This window comes from Salminus brasiliensis, chromosome 11, assembly GCF_030463535.1.
Source record: "Salminus brasiliensis chromosome 11, fSalBra1.hap2, whole genome shotgun sequence".
Classification (NCBI taxonomy): domain Eukaryota; kingdom Metazoa; phylum Chordata; class Actinopteri; order Characiformes; family Bryconidae; genus Salminus; species Salminus brasiliensis.
In genome coordinates this window covers 36,108,821-36,133,968 of record NC_132888.1, presented here as the reverse complement: position 1 = coordinate 36,133,968, position 25,148 = coordinate 36,108,821, and the positions used below count along the sequence as shown (strand labels likewise).

The 25,148-nt window shown below is 41.2% G+C and overlaps 1 protein-coding gene across 1 annotated transcript in view; it reads right to left on the bottom strand.

Annotated features, from left to right (window-relative positions):
- LOC140565126 (uncharacterized) overlaps positions 1-25,024 on the bottom strand; it is a 40,149-nt gene extending 15,125 nt beyond the window's left edge. Inside the window, exons 1-14 of the mRNA XM_072690933.1 lie at positions 24,952-25,024; positions 22,002-22,103; positions 21,601-21,912; positions 18,201-20,183; positions 15,702-15,875; positions 15,082-15,255; positions 14,677-14,850; positions 14,295-14,468; positions 10,506-10,679; positions 9,718-9,764; positions 8,995-9,574; positions 4,231-4,409; positions 3,982-4,130; positions 239-303 (exon numbers count right to left, since the gene is read on the bottom strand). Of these exons, the coding sequence (XP_072547034.1) occupies positions 239-303; positions 3,982-4,130; positions 4,231-4,409; positions 8,995-9,574; positions 9,718-9,764; positions 10,506-10,679; positions 14,295-14,468; positions 14,677-14,850; positions 15,082-15,255; positions 15,702-15,875; positions 18,201-20,183; positions 21,601-21,912; positions 22,002-22,103; positions 24,952-25,001 (4,337 nt within the window). The 5' untranslated portion in view covers positions 25,002-25,024. The remainder of the gene's footprint in view (positions 1-238; positions 304-3,981; positions 4,131-4,230; positions 4,410-8,994; positions 9,575-9,717; positions 9,765-10,505; positions 10,680-14,294; positions 14,469-14,676; positions 14,851-15,081; positions 15,256-15,701; positions 15,876-18,200; positions 20,184-21,600; positions 21,913-22,001; positions 22,104-24,951) is intronic.
- Between the last annotated feature and the right edge of the window lie 124 nt (positions 25,025-25,148).

Sequence of the window (25,148 nt, the reverse complement as noted above, 5' to 3'; positions counted from 1 at the left end):
AACTGCTTCCTGTGAAGAGTTCATTCATATAAATGTTGTACCTTTTCCAGTATGATGACTTATAATTCACTAGTGTTTACTCAATTAAGGAATTAATAAAGAAAAAGGTGTGCTTACCTTTCAGCGTCTTTTGTAGATGATCAAAATATTGAGTTAGTTAAAAGAACTTTGATCTATGAGAGGAAGGAAGAATCCAAAGAAAAAAACACAGCATTAAGGAGGCGGACAGATCATTGACGTCATTGACAGGATCTCGTTCTCACGCTCTCCCCCGGAGGTTTCCTGGGACTCCGCCCACGAGCCCTGTCAGGAGCCAGGATTCCAGAGATCGGCTGCACATGCACACTGCAGCCACCCACAGAGGAGGTCCCTCTCGTTAACCTCATGCACAACACCTGGGACTTTGGCTACAAAAACCCTCAGCATTTATGAACTCACTGTGTCTTTCTGGGTCCAGAGTCTTCCATGGTCAGGAAGAAACAAGCCATAACATTAACACCACCTCCTTGTTTCTATGAGCACTTTGTAGTTCTATAATTCCAGACTGTGGTCCATTTTTCTCTGCATACTTTATTAGCCTCCTTTTACTCTGTTCTTCAATGGTCAGGACCCCACAGGACCACCACAGAGCTGGTGGGCCTGTGGGTCCTACGAGGATGATCAGACACAGCAGAGCTGCTGGAGTTTTTAAACACCTCAGCGTCACTGCTGGACTGAGATCAGTCCACCAACCAGAAATGTCCAGCCAACAGCGTCCTATGGGCAGCATCCTGTGACCACTGATTAAGATGACCAACACCCAAAGCCTAACTCAATTCCAATGCAGTTTTTCATTATGAAATTTATAATGTAATGCCCAACAGTCTGCAACCTTTAGTAGTTATCCAGAAACACTTAGCATTTTAAGCTTAGTGGCTTAATGGATATAAGAAAATGGTTTTGATTCACATCTTCAGTCACTGTGAAAAGGATGACTCGGACTGAAAGTAAAAAAAGAGCTGAAACACATGTGCTTGACACTGAAGTGAGGACTGAACATCAGAGACAATTTAACCAGTCCTAGTCATTTCTGTACCACCACATGATAATGGCTCAAGTACAGCATCCAAGATGCACCTTGGCAGGACCATGCAGGATGTTCAACAGAACCTGCAAACATGCTTCAACATTTGGTGCTGCTTCAGCTGTGTGTGAGAATTCATTTTCAGCTTGTTTTAATGGTCCACTGACATACTATGCATCACATGGGGAAGACCTAGAAAGGACAGCAATACAGTGACTACTGTAAATATCTACGGCCCTAACACTGATAATCCCGCCTTCTTCCAAAACACTTTCTAACAACTTTCCAACCTCTCAGACTCCCCAGTTATAATTTGTGGGGATTTTAATACTGTTATTAATCCAAGCCTGGACAGAACAACCCATTCAAGAACAACTCACAGTGGGAAGACTACAGAAACAATAAAACACATCAAGAGCGATTCTGGTCTTACAGACGGTTGGCAACTAAAACACCCAAACACAATTCAGTTCATCTGAACATCACACATACACAAGTTCACCCACTGCTGTAAGTGACCATGCACCTGTGCACACATCCTTATCTACCGATCCTGAATTCTCCACTAACATCAAATAAGAATTGGCATCCGTCCTAGATGCAAAAGACTCCCCAGACTCCTCAGTTAGAACAATATGGGAAGTCAGAAAGACATTTAAGAAAAAGAATAGTGAAGAAAATTTAGAGCATCGAACATCATAGCAAAAAAATACAGAGATACAGAAAGCATAATAATAATATAATAATAAGCCCCACAGAAGAAGTTAGGAAACTACAAACTTAATACCAACTTAATGAACTGATCAATGAAAGAACCATATTATACTGCAAAAACTAAAACATTAAAACTTTAAATACATTAATAAATCAAAGCAAATTGAAAAAACAATAATCCCGTTATTAAAGACCCAACTGGAGAGATATTGCAGAACTCAGATAAAATGATTAACAGATTCATAAATTTCTTATTTGCCAAACCACAACCCAAAACTGGAAGATAAAAAATATTAAACAGAAAAACAAAAGCAGACACTAGAAGAACCACTATCCACTGAAGAATTTCACAAAGCATCAAACCTTTAATAAAGTAAGGTTTGACATTTTTATTTGCTAAATTACACAGATTAGGTTTTAGGGAATCATGGCCACTGTAACCAATACTATGGGGCAATACTTTGACTATCCAAAGATACTCTCTCGCTCCTCATTTATTTGCCATATTCATAGAAACATTAGTCACAGCAATACGTCAGAATGTAAAAATAAAAGGAATTCAGACCTCATACACCCAGCATTACATTAGTCTATAGACAGACTGCATTCTGCTGTTCTTACAAAACCCACCTTCAATAAAAGAACCCATTTAAACTATTATAAATGACTGAATGGTCCAAATCCTGTGCCTTACCATTAAATACCTATGTAACAAACCCTTTCAGACACATTCCCTTCTGTTCCACTGAACACTATTTTCAGCTGTCCGCGAGACCCAATCTCAATTAAACCCCCTTTCATAAAACAACATCACTAAAGTCACATCTGAGGTAAACTGAGATCACTGCTTCCTTTTCTGAGGCTCTTCTAGAAGTTCTTCACCTCCGTCTTCATCCACCTGCAGAGAAACCGAAACTACTCTCTGCTCTGGGGTCGTTATTTTCTCTCTGCGCAATTAAAACCCATGCGCCACCTTCAGGTCAGACCGCGTTACTGCAGCTTCCGCTGCTTTTCTGCCATCATGTTCCTTCAGTTCCTCAAACACTGAAGCCATAACGACTCTTCTCCCACAGTCAGACCTGATCTGCTTTACACTGTAAACTTTACTGATCCACCTTTATACTGAAATTCACATACTCACACACACACACACACACACACACACACACACACACGCACGCACACACACTTTCTGTTCAGATGAAGAACTGCGCCATCCACCACCACCACCACCACCACTACACACTACACCGGAAACGATCACGCGCCTTTGTTTAGTTTTTGACGAAAAAACACGTAAATCTGCTGGATACTGAAGATCAGAATCACTAACAGAGGGAAACACAACACTACAGTCACACCTGAGACAATCTGAGAGCACTGCTACCTTTTCTAAAGCTCTTCTAGAAGTTCTTCAGCCAGAAGGTCCGTCTTCATCCACCTTCAGTGAAAACGAAACTACTCTCTGCTCTGGGACCGTCACTGCCCCTCTGCACTCCCCCTTCTGGTCAGACAGCGTTACTGCACCTCCCACTGCTTTTACAGCCACAGCACCAAGAAGCACAACATTTATTTACTTCATAATATAAACTAGAAATAAACATAAATGTGAACTAAATTAATCTACAATATTATTACAACAATTATTAGAAATGTAAACATTAAAAATGTAAATGAATAATGGAGCTATAATCTTGGATATATTATTAAGTGACCCAGCTTGTGTTGCATTGTTCTCCACTGGACATGAACTTAACTTGAGTTGAATAAAGCTGGTTAAACTGCTCAGTTTGCAGGTTAGTGATGTTATAATGTGACTGATTCTGATACATTCCATGGTTTTCTAATTGGTCCAAAAGAAAAGTGGTCTCATAGCCAGTAGGCTGTTTAATCAGGTATTATTTATGGTGTTGACTTATTCCTGTGTAGAAAGCAAAACCATTCAAAATAAATTGTTGTATAAACTAATTTATTTGTGACACTCATTTCCATATAATCAAAAGAGACTGGAGTCATGGAGACTCCACACCAGCACATCATACAACAGGGGAACTTAAGTGAAGTCCTAAAAGTACAGGTCAGAACTCTGCCACCTTCAGAAATTCTCTGATGACTCTGTGGTATTCGGATGCATCAGGGATGATGAGGATAGAGAATACAGGGACCTGGTTAACAGCTTTGTTGTGTGGAGTGAGAGGAATCACCTGATTCTCAATGTGGCCAAGACCAAGGAAATGGTGGCGGACTTCAGGAGGAAGAGGACCACGACCGGTCCCATTACCATCACGGGTCAGGATGTGGAGCGGGTAGACACCTATAAATACCTGGGTGTCCTCCTGGACAGCAAACTGGACTGGAAGGCCAACACAGAGGCTGTGTACAGGAAGGGGATGAGCAGACTACTTTCTGAGGAAGCTCAGGTCCTTTAACATGTGCAGCAATATGCTGGAGACCTTCTACCAGTCTGTTGTTGCTAGTGCTGTCTTCTTTGCTGCATTCTGCTGGGGAGGCAGCATCAGGAGTGGAGATGCCAGTAAGCTCAACAAACTGATCAGGAAAGCTGGACCAGTCCTGGGCTGCTCTCTGGAAGGCTTTGAGGTGGTTGTGGAAAGGAGGACTCTGCGCAAACTCACTGCCATTCAGGAGAACACTTCCCACCCCCTCCATGATCTACTGGTCAAGCAGCGGAGCACTTTCAGTAACAGGCTCCTTCAGCTCCGCTGCAGCAAGGAACGGTACAGGAGATCGTTTCTCCCAACAGCGATCTCACTGTACAACGCCTCGTCACTGTGCCGGGACATTATTGTGCACTGAGTGTACTAATAGAACAGTCCCGCTGTTTCTCAATCGGACACTTTTTCTGTTCATCACTATGTACTGCCACACAGCTCTGTCTTCTGCACTGCCACTTTAAAACTCTATTGTTTATCACTTATACTGTGCTGATACCCCAGGATGCCTTACATCACTACATTATATTATTGTAGTTACTGCACTGTTACATTACACATAATTCATTCTGTATATTACATTATATTAATGTCATTACTGCACTGCAATCACTTTTTCTAGTACTTCTTATTATATAATTGGGTTATATTATGTATGTTATAGCTGTATTTATTAATATAGCTGTATTTATTTATTAATTTATAGCTGTGTCAGGTTTACTGTTTCCTATTTGCCATTTCTTACTACTATTTTAAGTGCCTTTATTATGCTGCTCTCTTGTTTGATTTTGCTGCTGTAAAAACTGACTTTCCCCGTGGGATAAATAAAGTGATCTATCTATCTATCTATCTAAAAGTCCGGAAAGGCGGAGCCCAGCCCTTATGCATGCGCTCCCCACCGAGGCCAGCAGAGGGAGACATTTCCCTGACACGATGTTCCTGGGGGTTTTAGATTTATGTTTGTTGGTTTGTTGATCTTGTGTCTTATTACTGGATTCCTGTAAAGCTGCTTCAGTTCACACACAAAAAATTGAGTTATTCTGGATATTCGTGTGATGGGGACATAAATTAACAGTAGTTATTATATGGTAATAAAACATAATTTTCTACTTATAATCCATTTCTGTGGATGTTTTTGTATTGCAGAGCTTGTGTTTTATAAGAACTGGATATTAGTGATATTAGAACTGAATATTCGTTGTATTCGTTTTATTTATTTGACCAGGTTAATCCCATTCAGATCACAAGTATCTTTTACAAGGGACACCGGACATAAAACATCTACAGAAGAACAATTTGGACTCGTCTTAAACTTAGCCTTAAAACTGTTCAACACAACGATATTTTTACTCTTAAGTTTATTTTATGGGTTGTTCCAGGCAGAATCTCGAAATCCCTCAAGTACGCTACGCACTCTACGCTACGCCTGATCCCTAAATACGCTACATACTCTACGCTACGTCTGATCCCTAAATACACTACGCACTCTACGCTACACCTGATCCCTAAATACGCTACGCACTCTACGCTACGACTGATCCCTAAATACACTACATACTCTACGCTACGCCTGATTCCTAAATACACTACATACTCTACACTACATCTGATCCCTAAATACGCTACGCACTCTACGCTACATCTGATTTCTAAATACACTACATACTCTACGCTACGTCTGATCCCTAAATACGCTACATACTCTACGCTACATCTGATTTCTAAATACACTACATACTCTACGCTACATCTGATCCCTAAATACGCTACGCACTCTACGCTACGACTGATCCCTAAATACACTACATACTCTACGCTACGCCTGATTCCTAAATACGCTACATACTCTACGCTACGCCTGATTCCTAAATACGCTACATACTCTACACTACATCTGATCTCTAAATACGCTACATACTCTACGCTACGTCTGATCCCTAAGTACACTACATACGCTACGCTACGTCTGATCCCTAAATACACTACATACTCTACGCTACACTTGATCCCTAAATATGCTACATACTCTACACTACATCTGATTTCTAAATACACTACATACTCTACGCTACGTCTGATCCCTAAATACGCTACATACTCTACGCTACTCCTGATCCCTACATACGCTACGTACTCTACGCTACTCCTGATCCCTAAATATGCTACGTACTCTACGCTACGTCTGATCCCTAAATACGCTACATACTCTACGCTACGTCTGATCCCTAAATACACTACATACTCTACGCTACGTCTGATTCCTAAATACACTACATACTCTACGCTACGTCTGATCCCTAAATACACTACATACTCTACGCTACGTCTGATCCCTAAATACACTACATACTCTACGCTACATCGGATTTCTAAATACACTACATACTCTACGCTACGTCTGATCCCTAAATACGCTACATACTCTACGCTACTCCTGATCCCTAAATACGCTACATACTCTACGCTACTCCTGATCCCTAAATACGCTACGTACTCTACGCTACGTCTGATCCCTAAATACGCTACATACTCTACGCAACGTCTGATCCCTAAATACGCTACATACTCTACGCTACGTCTGATCCCTAAATACGCTACATACTCTACGCTACGTCTGATTCCTAAATACACTACATACTCTACGCTACGTCTGATCCCTAAATACACTACATACTCTACGCTACATCTGATTCCTAAATACACTACATACTCTACACTACATCTGATTTCTAAATACGCTACATACTCTACGCTACTCCTGATCCCTAAATACGCTACATACTCTACGCTACTCCTGATCCCTAAACACACTACGTACTCTACGCTACGTCTGATCCCTAAATACGCTACATACTCTACGCTACGCCTGATCCCTAAATACACTACATACTCTACGCTACATCTGATTTCTAAATACACTAAATACTCTACGCTACGTCTGATTCCTAAATACGCTACATACTCTACGCTACACCTGATCCCTAAATACACTACATACTCTAAGCTACGTCTGATTTCTAAATACACTACATACTCTACGCTACGTCTGATTCCTAAATACGCTACATACTCTACGCTACGCCTGATCCCTAAATACACTACATACTCTACGCTACTCCTGATCCCTAAATACTCTACATACTCTACGCTACGTCTGATCCCTAAATACGCTTCATACTCTACGCTACGCCTGATTCCTAAATACACTACATACTCTACGCTACGTCTGATCCCTAAATACGCTACATACTCTACGCTAAATCTGATCCCTAAATACACTACGCACTCTACTCGGCTGTTCGGACACCCAGGAGAAGTTGGTTCCACCACTATGACTCCAGAACATACAGCAGTCCAGATGTTTATCTTCCACACGTCTTAATGGATTTTTTTTACCATGGTCATCAGGTAGGGATATGTTTGTTCAGTCAGGGTTTTGAATCTGATGGGCAGCAGATGTCTCCGAGTGCTTTGACGAATATGGAAAACACTGTTAGACATGTAAACACTGTTAATACTTCACTGTACTGCCACGCTGCTCTACATTCACTACCAAAACACTAAACACATCCGAGCACCTGCTGTTCGAGACAAACAGGACAACTGTGTCACATGACTTTATCAAGTCTGTATATTTTTCTATATAGTTGGTAACAGGATGAACGAGGTTGATGCTGAAAGTACTTTTCACATACTTTATTTATCTTTCCGTTTACACAAGCAGAAAAAGGTAAATCGAGAAGTTAAGAGTTGTGTTTTGTGGGAATATTTTTTTTAACTAAACCACCCAATCACTTACCAAATCACTCCAGCTCCGAAGTCAATTAAAGTCAGGTATAAAACTTTATTTAAACCTAAAGTTTCCAAAGAAGGCTTAAAGACTAAGACACTAATACCTAATGTGTTAGTCGGAGACAGCCAGCGTTCCCAAGGCATTCTGAATAGGTCTGATTCTGCATGCAGTTTATACACCTTTCTTATTTACACTTCAGGACAAAGGCTAGTCCAACACATAATTTTGGTGTCCCATGTGGTTGACTCAGTTCCGCTTGTATCCAATCAAAAAGGTACTTTTAAGTGACGTACTTCTCATCTAGTTCCACCTCATCTTCTTTGGTGGCATTTAAATAACATTTCTATGCTGACATCCTCAAAATCTAAGATGTCAGCATGCCCTTGCCGAACACTCGCCTCTCTTTCACCCCACATCAGATACTCCAAGTGACTTGCTTCTAAATCTAAGGCCCACTTTTAACCTACCTGTTATCCTCCTCATATATTTTAGGCTGGCCAACACTAGCTGTCTCGTCCTAAGGCCTGGTTGCACATACACATTTTAATGCTTTCATACAAAAGCCAATATTTCCATCAGTTTTCCTAAAAACTGAAATAAAATATGTTGAATCTGAACAGTGTAAAAAAATTAAGGACTATATTCAAAGCCTTGCGTTATTGGTATTATATGAAAATCTGTAACACAGTGTGTTAGTGTTAAATATTGAAAAATATACCTTCATCTGTCACTGAAAGTTCTTACTGTTCAATACTGCCACACTGTACACATTACACTGGATGAAAACAGCATATAATAGAAGTAAATACAAAAGAATACAACATTTCTATTCACCTACCCACATCACTCACTATCCACTCACCTTCCCATAACAGTCAAACACACTAAACACACCTCTATGTACACACATTTCAGAGTAAGATAACCCAACAAGCACAACCCAATCATTAGTCCAATTAATCCTGTGTAGAGGCTAGTCTATCTCACACACACACACTGAGCAGTCAGAACCAGCCCCGAACCCTGCGTAGAGCGGCTCAGTGAACGTGGTGTAGAAAGTGTATATGTGTTTCAGTGTCTGTGTGTCAGATGAGATGCCGTAGAAGGACAGAGTGCCGGCTGGCCAGTCCAGGTACACTGCTACTCTGCCAGACAGGAGTTGGTCGTAAACAAAGCAAACACATTGTCTGTTGTGGAAAACATTGTGGCTCTGATTACAGAAATCCAAACTCCAGGACTGATTATTAGCTCCGAACAGAACGTCGTCTCCATCTCCTTTCCTCCTGATCCCTCTGTAAGACACGGCTACAGCAGCCCCCAAGCCTCTCCACTCACCCTTCCACCCACTCCATCCAGCCTCCTTCTCCCCTCTGCATTCAACCTCCCAGTAACAGCGTCCAGTCAGACTCTCCACACTCAGAACCTGAGGCCAGTGTTCAAATCTGTCCGGATGATCCGGATACGGCTGATCCTCTTCCACACCCTCCACCTTTCCGTTCTGCACTTTCACCTTTCTGTGTGTGGTGCTGGAGTCCAGAGTGAGCTTACAGACATCTGCATGAACACACATACACACAGATTAAATTAATCCACACAAATAGCATGTGTGTGTGTGTGTGTGTGTGTGTGTGTGTGTGAGAGAGAGAGAGAGAGAGAGAGAGAGAGAGAGGGAGAGAGCGCACAAGTGAGAGACTTACATTTTTTTAGTCCTGGTTTCATCCTGATCTTCCCTCTATGTTCCACCCTAAACACACACACACACACAGTGAGGAGACTGTTAATTGCTAATTTTACATTGGTTACCAGATGCATCACGTACCATCCTGTTTTAAAATCCATTACATTTTTTCCCCCAAATATGATTTAACTTTTTCTTTTGTTCTTTATTTATTGCAGTTTCCTTTTTACAGTTTTAGCCTTAAGATCATCATCAACTACAATTGTAAAAACAATAGCAAAATACTGTATTTATTGAAATTAATTTATATTGATTACTAAAATATTACTAAAGACGTATAGACAGAAAATGCACTTCCATGGTTAATTTAACAGTTTCTCATTGCTTGGGTGCGCACCATTTGAAAATAAGTGAAATACACCCGCAACGAAAGAAGGCACGCATGTTTTTGGCCACAAAACGAATGTATAAAACACTATTTACAATGGATTACAATAATATTTCTTAATAAAAATACATCATTTTTTACACCCAGGGCCCAGTGGGGTGTTACATATATGCAACCTATACTCACTACCTACCTGTTAAATATCTATGCACCTTATATTTACTACCTTAATTCAGAAATGTATTTATTGTATTTTTTATATCATCTTTTTAGTTTAATGTTGTCATCTATGTCTGCATGTTTCACTTTCTGCAGTCTGTCCTGTATTGTTTTGTTCTTGACTGGTTACTTTTACATTGCTTGCTCTTGGCATCACGCTGTGCATTATATAAATATGACCAAGTAAGACCACAACTCACAGTAGTTGATCCAGTTTACACTGTGGATCCTCCAGTAGATCAGACAGCAGCTTCACTCCAGACTCTCCTGGATGATTGTAGGTCAGATCCAATTCTCTCAGATGCGAGGAGTTTGATTTTAGAGCTGAAGCCAGAGAGGAACAGCCTTCTTCTGAAACCATACACCCAGACAATCTGCAGAAAGAAAAGAAAAATTGCTTTGTCTGTCATGGCGTGTACAGCCAGACAAGAATGGATGAACACTCGCAGAGATGGACTCAAAGCAAGATAGTTTATTACCGTAAACAAAGATACCAACAGAGGGATACGAAAAGCAGACTTGGTCAAAACAGTGAACAGAATCAAAATGTGACAAACAAAAGGTTCTGGTACAGGTTCTGTTCTAGGAACACTATTATTGGAATTATACATGCTACCACTTATTTGGTATACTATATAAAATTAGTCCTACCACCTGTATTTCTTACACAGACTCAAGTGCAGAGTAGTTGTTTTGTTTAGTTTTTTTAATTAGGTTTTATATTATGAGTGTAAAGTAACTTAAATGTTTAGGTAAAAGTTAAGTTTTGTGCTTGGTATGACAATGTGACTTCGGTGGGGATTGAACACCCAGCGCTGGTGATGGGATTCCAGTGCATTACCAATGTACCACCAAAGCTTTGAAAAGTGAAAGTATAAAACTGCTTAAAAGGCAGTGAGAGCAAAATGGCGGATAAACACTAACAAGGGAATATGATGAAATGGGGATATGATGCCTTTCATACAAAGAAAAATCTGATCTTCTCAAATGAAATGAACTAGGGCCTGCATGTGTCTAGAGAGCTCTCTACAGAAGTAGAGCAGACCCCAAAGGCATGTGACTATCTCTCTCTCCCCCACAGCTCTCAAGGTGATGTCCTCTTATTAGTGCCGATAATACAGTTGTGAACGCAGGCAGAAGAACATTTTTATACAAAGCTCCAAAACTTGCAGAAATAACTTCCTGCCAGTGTTCGGAACTCAGACACAGTCTCAGTCTAAAAAATAATCTGTTTAGTCAAGTCATCTCATCTGTTTTGGTACCCAATTTCTCCATTAGATTAAATGTGTGGATAAAGGTTTAATAGGTTTGTTAATGGGGTGTCAGGTTTGTTGGTGGGGTGGAGGGGTGCTAATTCTCAAGGACCCTTTACATCTGTGCTTCCCTCTGGCTCTACCTTTTTTAGCTATAATGATGTCTGCCAAAGTCCCGGTCTGCACTCTGTTGCACCTTACATATTGTGCCCAGTCACATTTTCCTTCTGCTGAGCTGAAATGCTTTCCTGTTTGGGTTGACACTGGTGTATGATCAACTGCTGCCTGCTCTACAGACCACATCAACTAACTGCATGTGTCATTCACCCTCCGGCTGAGCAACAAAACTCCACAAACATGCTTCACTCATCTTCCTGATTAGACTGACTCCCCACATAGACTCTTACTAAACCTAGAAACATAATTAATCATACTTTACTTCTTAGCATTAACACCAATTACAGATTTAATCACCATCCTCCTGATAAGAATTCCAATGTTAAATCCCTGGTTTCAGTAGTTATATCCAAGTACATCTGTGTAGTTTTGCTTCAACTTTATTATATCCAAAGTTATTTATTGTTTCATGCATTAGCTTTTTTCAAACCATGTCTTGTGCATGTGTGTCCGTCCATGTGGGTGTGTTCTCATGTCAGTGTCATGGTTTGTTGACTTGGCCTGTTTATATGATTCTGGTATAGTTTATTTGGTAAGCTTAGTGCTTGTTTTGTTTTATTTTTGTTCATTAAACCACAAACCGTGACAGAAGACCAGACCCAAAAATTGACGTAGCGGATAATCCCTGAACCAGGTGTGCCCTTAGACGCACCCCCCTTCCAGGCCCTCCTGTTGGGTATGTATGGAAGGAGAGGGAGCCCTTCTCCACCCGAGGCCGCAAGAGACGGTGAAGGTGGGGTTCCCGGGTCTCTCCCTCATTTGAAAGCTTTCCCCTATGGAATGGGGAGGACTTTGAGGGAGAGATAGGGCTTGGTGCAGTTAGCCTTGAGTCTGAGGGCAATATAGGCAAGGCTAACCGTGGCGCCTGGCATGAGTATCCTTGCTCATGGGACCTTCTTAACTTTCTCATGCAGGCGCCCATTGCACCAGAGGAGTCCGTCCAAGTTCCTTTGCTTTCGCCCAAGCTGCCCGCCTCTATTCCTGTTATGGCAGTGGTATCTGCGCCTGCTCCAGGGCAAGCAGTGCCAGCTGCCTTTGTTCCTGTCCCAGCAGTGGCATTTGCGCCTGTGGCCTCACAGGTTCTTCTGCCTGTGTTCTCCATGTCTGACTTTGGGATTAAGAACTTTAAACCTTCAAACTCATAATGCATTTGTTACATAAGACTAAAACATTTACAGCTTCCTTCCCCTGTTAACTAAATCACCCAGACCACATTCCTTCAATCTGAGAACAAGCATTTGAAGTTGTCTGATTTACTATAATCGGTGTAGATAAACTATTTTATTAGGTGCTGAAAGAGGGAATCTCTAAATCTACTGGATGTTAGAAAGCATAATGAAGAATTTGTAACTCTACTTATTTCATGCTCTTATGTTCTGGGATATAATAGTTATTTGGTATCAAAACCCCCAAAGTTACTTTTCTTTGACTGCATTTTAGGTTTGGGTTTAATTTCTCTCACGTGCAAGAGGAGAAAATGGGATGATGCCCAGTTTGTGGGAAGTCTTCCCCCAATCAGAGTGAGTGACAGTCAAACCACCAGTATTGAGACAGCCTATCCGTGCCTTAGCCCCGTGTCTTAGTCTTTAAGGGGCGGGTCTAGAGTCAAATGAGGGCACAAAGCTGAAACAAAGTTAAGAAAAAGAGAAGAAGAAAGAGTTAATAGTGGAATTTAAGAAAGATCAGATCAAGCCAAAGCGTGAAGAATCAAGTGATAGTATACCGAAACCCAGGAACTCAGTGGTGATCGACTCGCAAGCCTCATGCTGCATGCCACTGCAAGAGCCTGCGAAGCAAGCCGCCACCAACCCCATTTACCAAAGGAATTAGAGCCACCAAGCTGGGGAGAAACTCCAGTAAACACCCATCTCTAGCAGGCCAGAACTGCTGACTAAACTCCCAACGCCAGGCCTGAGAAGCCAACGGAAGGATTTCCAAAAGCGGCTGGCAAGTTGTGGGCCTCTGTCAGACACAACGTCTTTGGGTTGATGGTAGTTTTGGCAGTGCAAGGAAGTATCCTGCCTTAGAGAAACAGTCAACCAGCACCAGAATCACCATGTTTCTTCTCGCTTGAGGTCAGCCAGTGATGAAATCCAAAGAGAAATGTGATCATGGGCGAAATGAAATGGATAATGGGTGCAGTAGACCAGCCGGCTTGGTCCGCAGGCACAAAAGTCACAGGCTGCGATAAAGACCTGCACATGATCACTAAATCCCGACCCCAAAGATCTGACGTTCTTCCCAACCTGTCTTTAATACCGAATTCTGCCTGGTTAGAAACCAGAACCAGAAATGTTCTGTTCCCTGCTGTTACTAGCATGGATTAGCACAGGTTACCTAACTGTGAGACTGTATTATTTACAGAAACATAAAGATTGGATAAGTATCGGACAATAGTCAATATTAAGAAGAAGACCTTGATCGGGACATCCCGATTCACTACAACAATTAAGATGTACAGCACAAACAGATTCTGCACATCCCAAGGAAGCTTTAGGAATACGGACCTCTGTATATATCAGACGTCATCACTTATAATCTAATTTACAGAATGCTCACCTGAGTGTCTTCAGTTTACAGTGTGAACTCTTCAGTCCAGCAGAGAGCAGCTCCACTCCTGAATCCTGCAGGTCATTGCTACTGAGGTCCAGCTCTTTCAGAGAGGAGTTTACTGATTGTAGAGCTGATCCCAGACTTTCACAAGACTTTCCCCCAAGATTACACATAGCTAGTCTGAGGAGAGAAATGACAACAGATATTATAAAATACTCAAAGAGGGGTTTTTGAAAGAATAAGACATTAATTACATTACACAGTTTTGACACATTAAAATGAAGCAGTGTGTGTTTAACTGGGATGGTTGTGGTGAGAAATACAACAGCATTGTCAGTAGTTTTTTTTAATTTTTCAACATTTTTCAGTCAGTTCACAGAAGATTCACCTGAGTGTTTCCAGTTTAGAGTGTGAACTCTTCAGTCCAGCAGAGAGCAGCTCCACTCCTGAATCCTGCAGGTCATTCCTACTGAGGTCCAGCTCTTTCAGAGAGAAGTTTACTGACTGAAGAACTGATCCCAGATTTCCACAAGAGTTTACCTCAAGATTACACATAGCTAGTCTGGGGAGGAAAAGTACAACAGATCTAATAAAATACTCAAAGAGGGGTTTTGAAGAGAATAAGACACTAAGTACATTACACACTTTTGACACATTAAAATGAACCAGTGTGTGTTTAACTGGGATAGGACTGGGATCTAACTGGGATGGTTGTGGTGAGAAATACAACAGCATTGTCAGTGGTGTCAATCTTTGTCTCAACATTTTTTCAGTCAGTCCACAGAAGATTCACCTGAGTGTCTCCAGTTTACAGTGAGAACTCTTCAGTCCAGCAGAGAGCAGCTCCACTCCTGAATCCTGCAGGTCATTGTTACTGAGATCCAGCTCTTTCAGAGAGGAGTTTACTGACTGTAGAGCAGAGCAGAGAGCTTCACAGGAGTCATTCCAGAGAGAACATCCAACAAGTCTGCAAAGCAATAACATAATAACACAAATTATTATTTGATGAGATTTTTTATATTGCTGTGGCGATGCTGCTCTGAATCACACACACATTCCAAATAAGGCAGAAAAGCAAATGTTTTATCCAAATGTGAGGCAGTTTGTTCTGTCAAACTGTAAGGAACATTGCAAGTTAACACTGTGATGTAAGCATTTTTATTTTGTTATATAAGTTACATAAGTTATTTTATGATTTTGTGATAATTATCGAGATTAATCAATATTAAAAAAATATTGTGATAACATTTTTGGCCATATCGCCCAGCTTTATTTGGTTGTTTGTATTTTTATATTACTGAAGTGATTACAGTATCAGATATAAAATAAATAAGAAACATTAAACAGATTACTCGAGTTTAGTTTGTTTCTTAACTTTATAGCCAACCAGAAATACATTCAGAGAAGATTTACCTGAGTGTCTCCAGTTTACAGTGTGAACTCTTCAGCCCATCAGAGAGCAGCTCCACTCCTATACTCCGCAGGTCACTGTTTCTGAGGTCTAACTCTTTCAGGGAGGAGTTTACTGATTGTAGAGCAGAGCAGAGAGCATCGCAGGAATTGTAGGTAAGACCACAGTCAGCAAGTCTGCAGAAATGAAAGAAATTAACACAAACTTAAACAAAAACAATGAAACTGAAAATATCCAACCCTGTCTCCAAGGAATAATGACTATTTTATTACTGGTGTTTAAAGCATGCCCAATCTTCTTTACAAACTTTCATGCTGCCCAATTTCTGATGTTCTACTGAAGCCCAGAATGTACAGTGTCATTATCGGGATGGTATAGGTGTAGCCTTTCTGTATCATAACAGGTTCTGCTGTAAACAGGGATGGAGAATTCTACATATCTGAATAGATTTCCATTAATCTTAAGAGCACACTCTATCACACACAATGCATTACATGCATGCCAGGAACGTTGAGGAAGTACCCTAACACGTGTGTGTGTGTGTGTGTTCACTACCAGATGGGTTAAATGCGGAGGACACATTTCGCTGTACAGTGACAAATACGTGCACCTTTACCTTTACCTTTACCTTTTTATATAACTTCAGTGTCTGGGATAAAGTACATGCAAAGGAAAAGTGTCACAGTTCATTTAGTATTTTTTTGAGAGAGTCTATATGGTTCATATATGACAGTCCACAGAGATTATATATACAACAGTCCATAGAAATCATACAATCCATATATGACAGTTCATACAGTCTTCTTATGGATGTCCATACAGTCTATATATGACCGTCCATACAGTCTTCTTATGGATGTCCATGCAGTCTATATATGACCGTCCATACAGTCCACATATGACAGTCCATACACGGATGTCCATACAGTCTATATATGGATGTCCATACAGTCAACATATGACAGCTCTTATATGGAAGCTAAACTGTAAAAACAGTCTGTTTTAAAAATTCACTGATTCTCTGATGTTACAGGAACCAGCTCATCTGCATTTTTAAACACAACTAAGTACTGCCCACTCATAGTACAGTTCCACACACACCCTACAAATGTCCAACAACAACAACAGATCATCCTTGTTCGATCCACCATAATTTTATGATCTTACATACATCTGAAAACGGTCAGAATGCCAGTGAAATTCAACATTTATTGGACTGATTTATTAGTTTATTCATTGACCACATGCCAGGCCCTCGTTATCACGCTCTCCTCCCAGGACAACTCAGGTTGTTTGCACCGAAGCGTGGCTATGTGTTTCGAGTTTTCATTCTCCCCTGTTTTTACTGTTGCTTTTCCCTCTAGTTAACTCACCCAAGCACAGTTGTGGTTTCTGTTTGAGTTTATTCTCCCTGTCCCCTCCTGACGTTTTGTTTTTGTTTTTTTGTTTGTTTGTCGTCTTGTTTTTGTTTAGCCGCTCTGTCCCCTAGTTCCTGCACTCATAGTTATCCTTCTTGTTCGCTACCCTGTTTGTGTTTATACTGCCCCTTTTAATAAATCTTGCATTGCTCCGTCTCAGTGAGTGTTTTCTGTTTCCCTGGCACGCCACCATGACGGTTCGGTACAAACACCAATATACCCCCTAGTTAACATGATAAATTTGTTAACTCATTAATAATGTAAACCAATATCTAATTCTTTTAATGCTGTTAAGACTTTTTGCTATTTTGATCTAAATATTTATAGTTCCAGGCGTAAACCACTGCTCACGATTCATGACAGCAGGTCTTTCATTCAAATAAAGTCACAAACAGCAACTGAGGTAAAACTAGTAGGTACTGGGGTAACTGAGTAAACTGAGGTAAAGTTATTTAGTTGGACAACTCAGCCCACACCAGCCAGGCTAAGGGGAGAGCTCATGTAATTGCAAACAAGAGTTTCACCGAGAGTTCTGATTTGGTTCCTAAGAGATCTGATCCCTGCTTTGCGGGACCTCCTCACCAAACTTAGCTTGTCTCCAACAGGTGCACGCTTCCACTTCCACTGTGCTCTCAAACATCACAGTCCAGTTAGTTTTTATGCTACAAAGAGATGGTCCTACATGACAGCACCAGTCATTTCTTAAATTTTTTTCCATCAAGGTAAAAAGGAGACATAGGAAGTTTGAAAAATGCCCTCGCACTATATTGGGTTTTACTGGGTTGTTCTATATTTTTAAGACTAAAAGAACTAGGTCTCTCACATGAGCCACACATATTGGTAGCACATGTTACTTTTTGTATTAAGACATGAATAATTTATTCGCGTAGCATACTGCACCCCTTAAAGCAGAGCATCAATTTCAGAAGAACCCGAGAACGGTTCTCTTGCACACTTGATCAAGCGTACCAAACTTGAGAAGCAAGAACTACCAGGTCTTTTTTGATTTTCTAACTGATATGATGGTCCTTTTTAAATAAAACATTCAGATATAGATGCTATAAATGTAGATAAAACACTCACACAGCTCTTCTGCAGACAGTCACAGCTGGGATCAGTCTCTCATAACCCTCCTCTGATGTGTTGTATTTTTTCAGGTCCAGCTCTTTCAGCACCTCCTCTGAGGTCAGAAGCATGCAGGCTAGTGCTGAACACTGTCCAGGAGAGAGCTTCACTTCTGAGCGTTTCTCTGAGTTTAGATACTCCTGAATCTCTCTGGAGAGAGACTGGTCCTTCATTTCAGACAGACAGAGGAACAGATTGATGGATCTCTCCACAGAAAAAAAGCTGTGACCTCCTTTGATTTTACTCTTGATGTACTCTATGGTTTCCTCAGAGTGTGTGTGTGTGTGTGACAGTAGACCCTGTAAGAGTCTCTGATTGGACTCCAGTGAGATGCCCAGCAGGAAACGGAGGAAAAGATCCAGGTGTCCGTTCTGACTCTCTACAGCTTTATCCACAGCTCTCTTCAGCAGATCATCCAGTGGAACATCAGAAGACTCTCTGTGCTGAATCAAAGTGTTGCTGCTGACACCAGTATGGAAAAAAAACATTGGACCATTTTCAGACCATTCACTGTACTGTGGTTTAAAACACTGCAGTTCCTCCATCTTCTCGCTCTCGTAGCAGTGAAACACATAAACAGCAGCCAGGAACTCCTGAAAGCTCAGATGAACAAAGCAGTAGACCTTCCTCTGGTAAAGAACACATTCCTCCCTAAAGATCTCAGTGAAAACCCCAGAATACACTGAGGCTTCAGTGACGTCAATACCGCTCTCTCTCAGGTCCTCTTCATAGAACATCACATTGCCCTTCATCAGCTGTTTGAACGCCAGTTCAGCCAGTTTCAGAAGCTCAGTTCTGTTGGATTTCAGCAGTTTCTGTGGGTCTCTCTCAGGGTTCTCCTCATACTTCTGGTTCTTCATGTTGGTCTGAGTGATCAGGAAGTGGGAGTACATTTCAGTCAGAGTTTTAGGGATTTCTGAGTGATGTTGGTTGATGAGTCTCTGAAGCACAGTGGCTGAGATCCAGCAGAAGACGGGAATGTGGCACATGATGTGGAGGCTTCTCGCTGTCTTAATGTCGGACATGATTTTCTGGGCTTGGTCTTGGTCACTGATCCTCTTCCTAAAGTACTCCTCCTTCTGTGGGTCGCTGAATCCCTGGATTTCCGTCACACAGTTGATGTGTTTAGAAGGGATCTGATTGGCTGCTGCTGGACGGCAGGTTATCCAGATTAGAGCAGAGGGAAGCAGTTCTCCTTTGATGAGGTTTGTCATCAACACACCCACTGATGATGTCATGGTGATGTCAGATACTTTCTCACACTCCTCAAAGTTCAGAGGAATTCTGCTTTCATCCAGACCATCAAATATTAACACAGTTTTGAGCTCCTCATAGATCTTTGGATCCAGGTCTTTAATCTCAGGATGGAAGTCACACAGAAGTCCATGAAGACTGTAATGATGGTCTTTAATCAAGTTCAGCTCCCGGAACGGAAGAATAAACATGAAATCTACATCCTGATTGGCTGTTCCCTCTGCCCAGTCCAGAATGAACTTCTGCACAGAGACAGTTTTTCCAATTCCAGCAATGCCTTTAGTCAGCACACTTCTGAGACCTGGTCGTTTTTTCTTTTTTATTCTTTTAAGTCTGCGAGCTTTATTATCTAGTAGAGGTTTAAAGATGTCTGAGCAGTTGATTGGAGTATCTTCTCTGTGTCTCCTGGGTGTTTTCTCCATCTGTAGAACCTCATGTTCTTCATTCACTCCTTCACTCTCTCCCTCTATGATGTAGAGCTGTGTGTAAATCCTGTTCAGGAGGGTTTTATTCTCTTCTGTTTTGATTCCCTCAAATAAGCTCTCGTACTTCTTCTTCATGCTGCTTTTGTGTTTCTTTATGACTCTGTGCAGGACATCATCCACTGATTGGTGAGAATCCTGCAGCGGGGGTCCAGTTCCCCCCAGCAGAGTGTGTGTGTGTGGTGCTGCTTCTCTTGAGCTCTTCCTGATGGGGTCCAAACACAGTAACACAAACATCAGAAACACAAAATATCAAACTACTGAATTACACATCAGTTAACATTTTTACTAAATTACATTTTATCTCAGACTGTGTTCAGTTCGTGTTCACCTACTTTGTATCTACTCTTGCTGGCCATTTTATCAGAAACACACATCACATCACTGCACCATATGGGTGTTCAGTTACAGCCCATCTTTTATTACCCCTCCTCTGTGCCAGTCAACCCTGAAATCCAGGTCTAGAACTGTGATTACTCAGAACTGTAATGAATTACTCAGTACAAGTTCATAGTAGATAAATACTCCTGATCAGAACTGTGAGGGTGTCTCAGATCACATGATTTACAGGGATGAGCATAATTCACAATGCCAGAGATGGCACCTGCTATCAACCCTACATGTTTTAGCCACCTACATTTGATTTGACATGCCTGTAAAGTATAAATTTAATGTTGGAGTAGCTAATATACAGATACATGAAGCTGTGCCCTAGTCACTATTTAGTGCACTATTTTGGGGTTCTGTCATTTTGTAGTGGTGTCCGAAAATGTAGGGCCGAATTTTCAGTGCACTGTAACAATCCCACAATGCACCGCAACACACACTGTACAAATGATGCACACTAAGGAAAATTGTGGTATTTGGCTTGAAGATTCATGTGTAGCTTCGTTTGGGAAGACAGACATTTAGACTGTATAAGTGACCAGTTTGGGGCCTTTTACTAAGCCTTGAAATATCACTGTGCAACGAGCAAAGACAAGTCTTACTGCTTAAGGAATCAAAACGTTTAGTGCCCAAAGTTGCTGGGGAGATTCGACTCCTCCATGTACTGGTTAACCTGGCAGAGAGTACACAGTTCTGCTGCTGGAAAAGTGATGCCGCACTGCTTATAAAGAAAAGCAGGTTTTATATGTATTCATAGTTTCTTTGCAGAAAGTTTATTCTTATTCATTAGCTTTTCTGATTGCATAGGGTCATGTGATGTATCATAAACAATTGCATTGAAAACATTTGAGTTTGTGCCACATTAAAGCTATAATTTATAAAATGAATATTCACATGCACCTTAGGCCATGTTGGTGTGTTTTACTGATTTTGAAATATCAGCTGTTTTTGATGTTTACTTTTGTGTGTTTTTGGAACATATTTAGGCTGAAAACCACTTCAGCAATCCGGCAATCCTCTATGTCTTTTGACCCTGAGTATTGGACAAGACCTAATAAAATCTTTCTGCACATTAAGTGATAAGTGTCCTCTGACTGAATGATAGCATTACTGGATGTGCTGGATTGTCCTGGTGGGGTTTAAAGACAGTCATGTAACTGTGTGTGTGTGTGTGTGTGTGTGTGTTTTATGTAGTAGCAGTTGTATTACTTGAGACCAAAAAGACAATAACTCACTCTGAGTCAGATGGTGCAGCTCCACTACTGTTGCTCTTTGTTGACGAATAGCTGAGTTCCCCTCCTCCACTGCTGAAAACAGGAGGATACTCCATGGATCGGTCACTCTTCATAGACACACAGCTGGGTTCTCCTCCTCCACTGCTGAAACCAGGAGGATACTCCATGGATCGGTCACTCTTCATAGACACACAGCTGGGTTTTCCTCCTTCACTGCTGAACCTACAAAAAGATTCCATTGACCTTTTACGCTTCTCAGACACACAGCTGGGTTCTTGAGGTGCTGGACGCTTTCCCCTGGGAGCAGTTGATCTACAATGAGAGTAAAGTGTTCAGTAAATACTTTCTTTAGTCTGAGTGCAAGAGACAGTATTTACTCCTGTGCTGATGGAAACCCTTACCTTGGGTCAGAGGGTTCTCCTCCACTGCTGGACTGATGAATCTCCATTATAGAGTGTTTACTCTCCACACACTCTCTCACACACACAAAGGAGGGCTGCTCCCTGTGAAGAGTTCATTCATACAAATGTACCTTTTCCAGTATAATTCACCAGTGTTTACTAAATGAAGGAATCAATAGAGAAAATGGTGTGCTTACCTGACAGAATGACCCCTGACTGGACGTCCATGTCCAGTCACTGACTATTTTGTAAGTATTTCATGACAACCATATTAGTCCCCGAATCGGTTCTCTATTAAAACCATTTCACGAATTGGTGTCCAGTACAGTGGACATGCTCTGATAAGCCATAACATTAAAACCACCTCCTTGTTTCTATGAGCACTTTGTAGTTCTATAATTCCAGACTGTAGTCCATTCTTCTCTGCATACTTTATTAGCCTCCCTTCACTCTGTTCTTCAATGGTCAGGACCCCACAGGACCACCACAGAGCTAGTACGAGGATGATCAGACACAGTAGTGCTGCTGGAGTTTTTAAACACCTCAGCGTCACTGCTGGACTGAGATCAGTCCACCAACCAGAAATGTCCAGCCAACAGCATCCTGTGGGCAGCATCCTGTGACCACTGATGAAGGACAAGAGGATGACCAACACCTAAAGCCTAACTTAATTCCAATCCAGTTTTTCATTATGAAATTTATAATGCAATGCCCAACAGTCTGCAACCTTTAGTAGTTATCCAGAAACACTTAGCATTTTAAGCTTAGTGGCTTAATGGATATAAGAAAATGGTTTTGAGTCACATCTTCAGTCACTGTGAAAAGGATGACTTGGACCGAAAGTAAAAACAGAGCTGAAACACATGTGCTTGACACTGAAGTGAGGACTGAACAAGCTCATTTTGAACTTCTCAGCAGAGACAACTTAACCAGTCCTAGTCATTTCGGTACCACCACACGATAATGGCTCAAATACAGCATCCAGGCTGCACCTCGGCAGGACCATGCAGGATGTTCAACAGAACCTGCAAACATGCTTCAACATTTGGTGCTGCTTCAGCCATGTGTGAGAATTCATTTTCAGCTTGTTTTAATGGTCCACTGACATACTATGCATCACATGGGGAAGACCTAGAAAGGACAGCAATACAGTGACTACTGAAAATATCTACGGCCCTAACACTGATAATCCCACCTTCTCCCAAAACATTTTCTAACAACTTTCCAACCTCTTAGACTCCCCAGTTATAATTTGTGGGAATTTTAATACTGTTATTGATCCAGGCCTGGACAGAACAACCCATTCAAGAACCACTCACAGTGGGAAGACTACAGAAACAATAAAACACATCAAGAGCGATTCTGGTCTTACCGAAGTTTGGGCAACCAAAACACCCAAACACAAAAGGAATCCCACATAGTTCTTTCTAATGAGCAATTCAGTTCATCTGAACATCACACATACACAAATTCACCCACTGCTGTAAGTGACCATGCACCTGTGCACACATCCTTATCTACCGATCCTGAATTCTCCACTAACATCAAATAAGAATAGGCATCCGTCCTAGATACAAATGACTCCCCAGACTCCTCAGTTAGAACAATATGGGAGGTCAGAAAGACATTTAGGAAAAAGAATAGTGAAGAAAATTTAGAGCATCGAACATTAGAGCACTTAATGAATCAATGAAAGAACCAAATTTCTACTGCAAAAACTAAAACATTAAAACTTTGAATACATTAATAAATCAAAGCAAATTGAAAAAACAATAATCCCGTTATTAAAGACCCAACTGGAGAGATATTGCAGAACTCAGATAAAATGATTAACAGATTCATAAATTTCTTATTTGCCAAACCACAACCCAAAACTGGAAGATAAAAAATATTAAACAGAAAAACAAAAGCAGACACTAGAAGAACCACTATCCACTGAAGAATTTTACAAAGCATCAAACCTTTAATAAAGTAAGGTTTGACATTTTATTTGCTAAATTACACAGATTAGGTTTTAGGGAATCATGGCCACTGTAACCAATACTATGGGGCAATACTTTGACTATCCAAAGATACTCTCTCGCTCCTCATTTATTTGCCATATTCATAGAAACATTAGCCACAGCAATACGTCAGAATATAAAAATAAAAGGAATGCAGACCTCATACACCCAGCATAACATTAGTCTATAGACAGACTGCATTCTGCTGTTCTTACAAAACCCACCTTCAATAAAAGAACCCATTTAAACTATTATAAATGACTGAATGGTCCAAATCCTGTGCCTTACCATTAAATACCTATGTAACAAACCCTTTCAGACACATTCCCTTCTGTTCCACTGAACACTATTTTCAGCTGTCCGCGAGACCCAATCTCAATTAAACCCCCTTTCATAAAACAACATCACTAAAGTCACATCTGAGGTAAACTGAGATCACTGCTTCCTTTTCTGAGGCTCTTCTAGAAGTTCTTCACCTCCGTCTTCATCCACCTGCAGTGAAACCGATACTACTCTCTGCTCTGGGACCGTTATTTTCTCTCTGCGCAATTAAAAACCCTTCAGGTCAGACCGCGTTACTGCAGCTTCCGCTGCTTTTCTGCCATCATGTTCCTTCAGTTCCTCAAACACTGAAGCCATAACGACTCTTCTCCCACAGTCAGACCTGATCTGCTTTACACTGTAAACTTTACTGATCCACCTTTATACTAAAATTCACACACTCACACACACACACACGCACGCACACACACTTTCTGTTCAGATGAAGAACTGCGCCATCCACCACCACCACCACCACTACACACTACACCGGAAACGATCACGCGCCTTTGTGAAGTTTTTGACGAAAAAACACGTAAATCTGCTGGATACTGAAGATCAGAATCACTAACAGAGAGAAACACAACACTACAGTCACACCTGAGACAATCTGAGAGCACTGCTACCTTTTCTGAAGCTCTTCTAGAAGATCTTCAGCCAGAAGGTCCGTCTTCATCCACCTTCAGTGAAAACGAAACTACTCTCTGCTCTGGGACCGTCACTGCCCCTTCTGGACAGACCGCGTTACTGCACCTTCCACTGCTTTTACAGCCACAGCACCAAGAAGCACAGCATTTATCGACTTTATGATATTAGGTCAAAA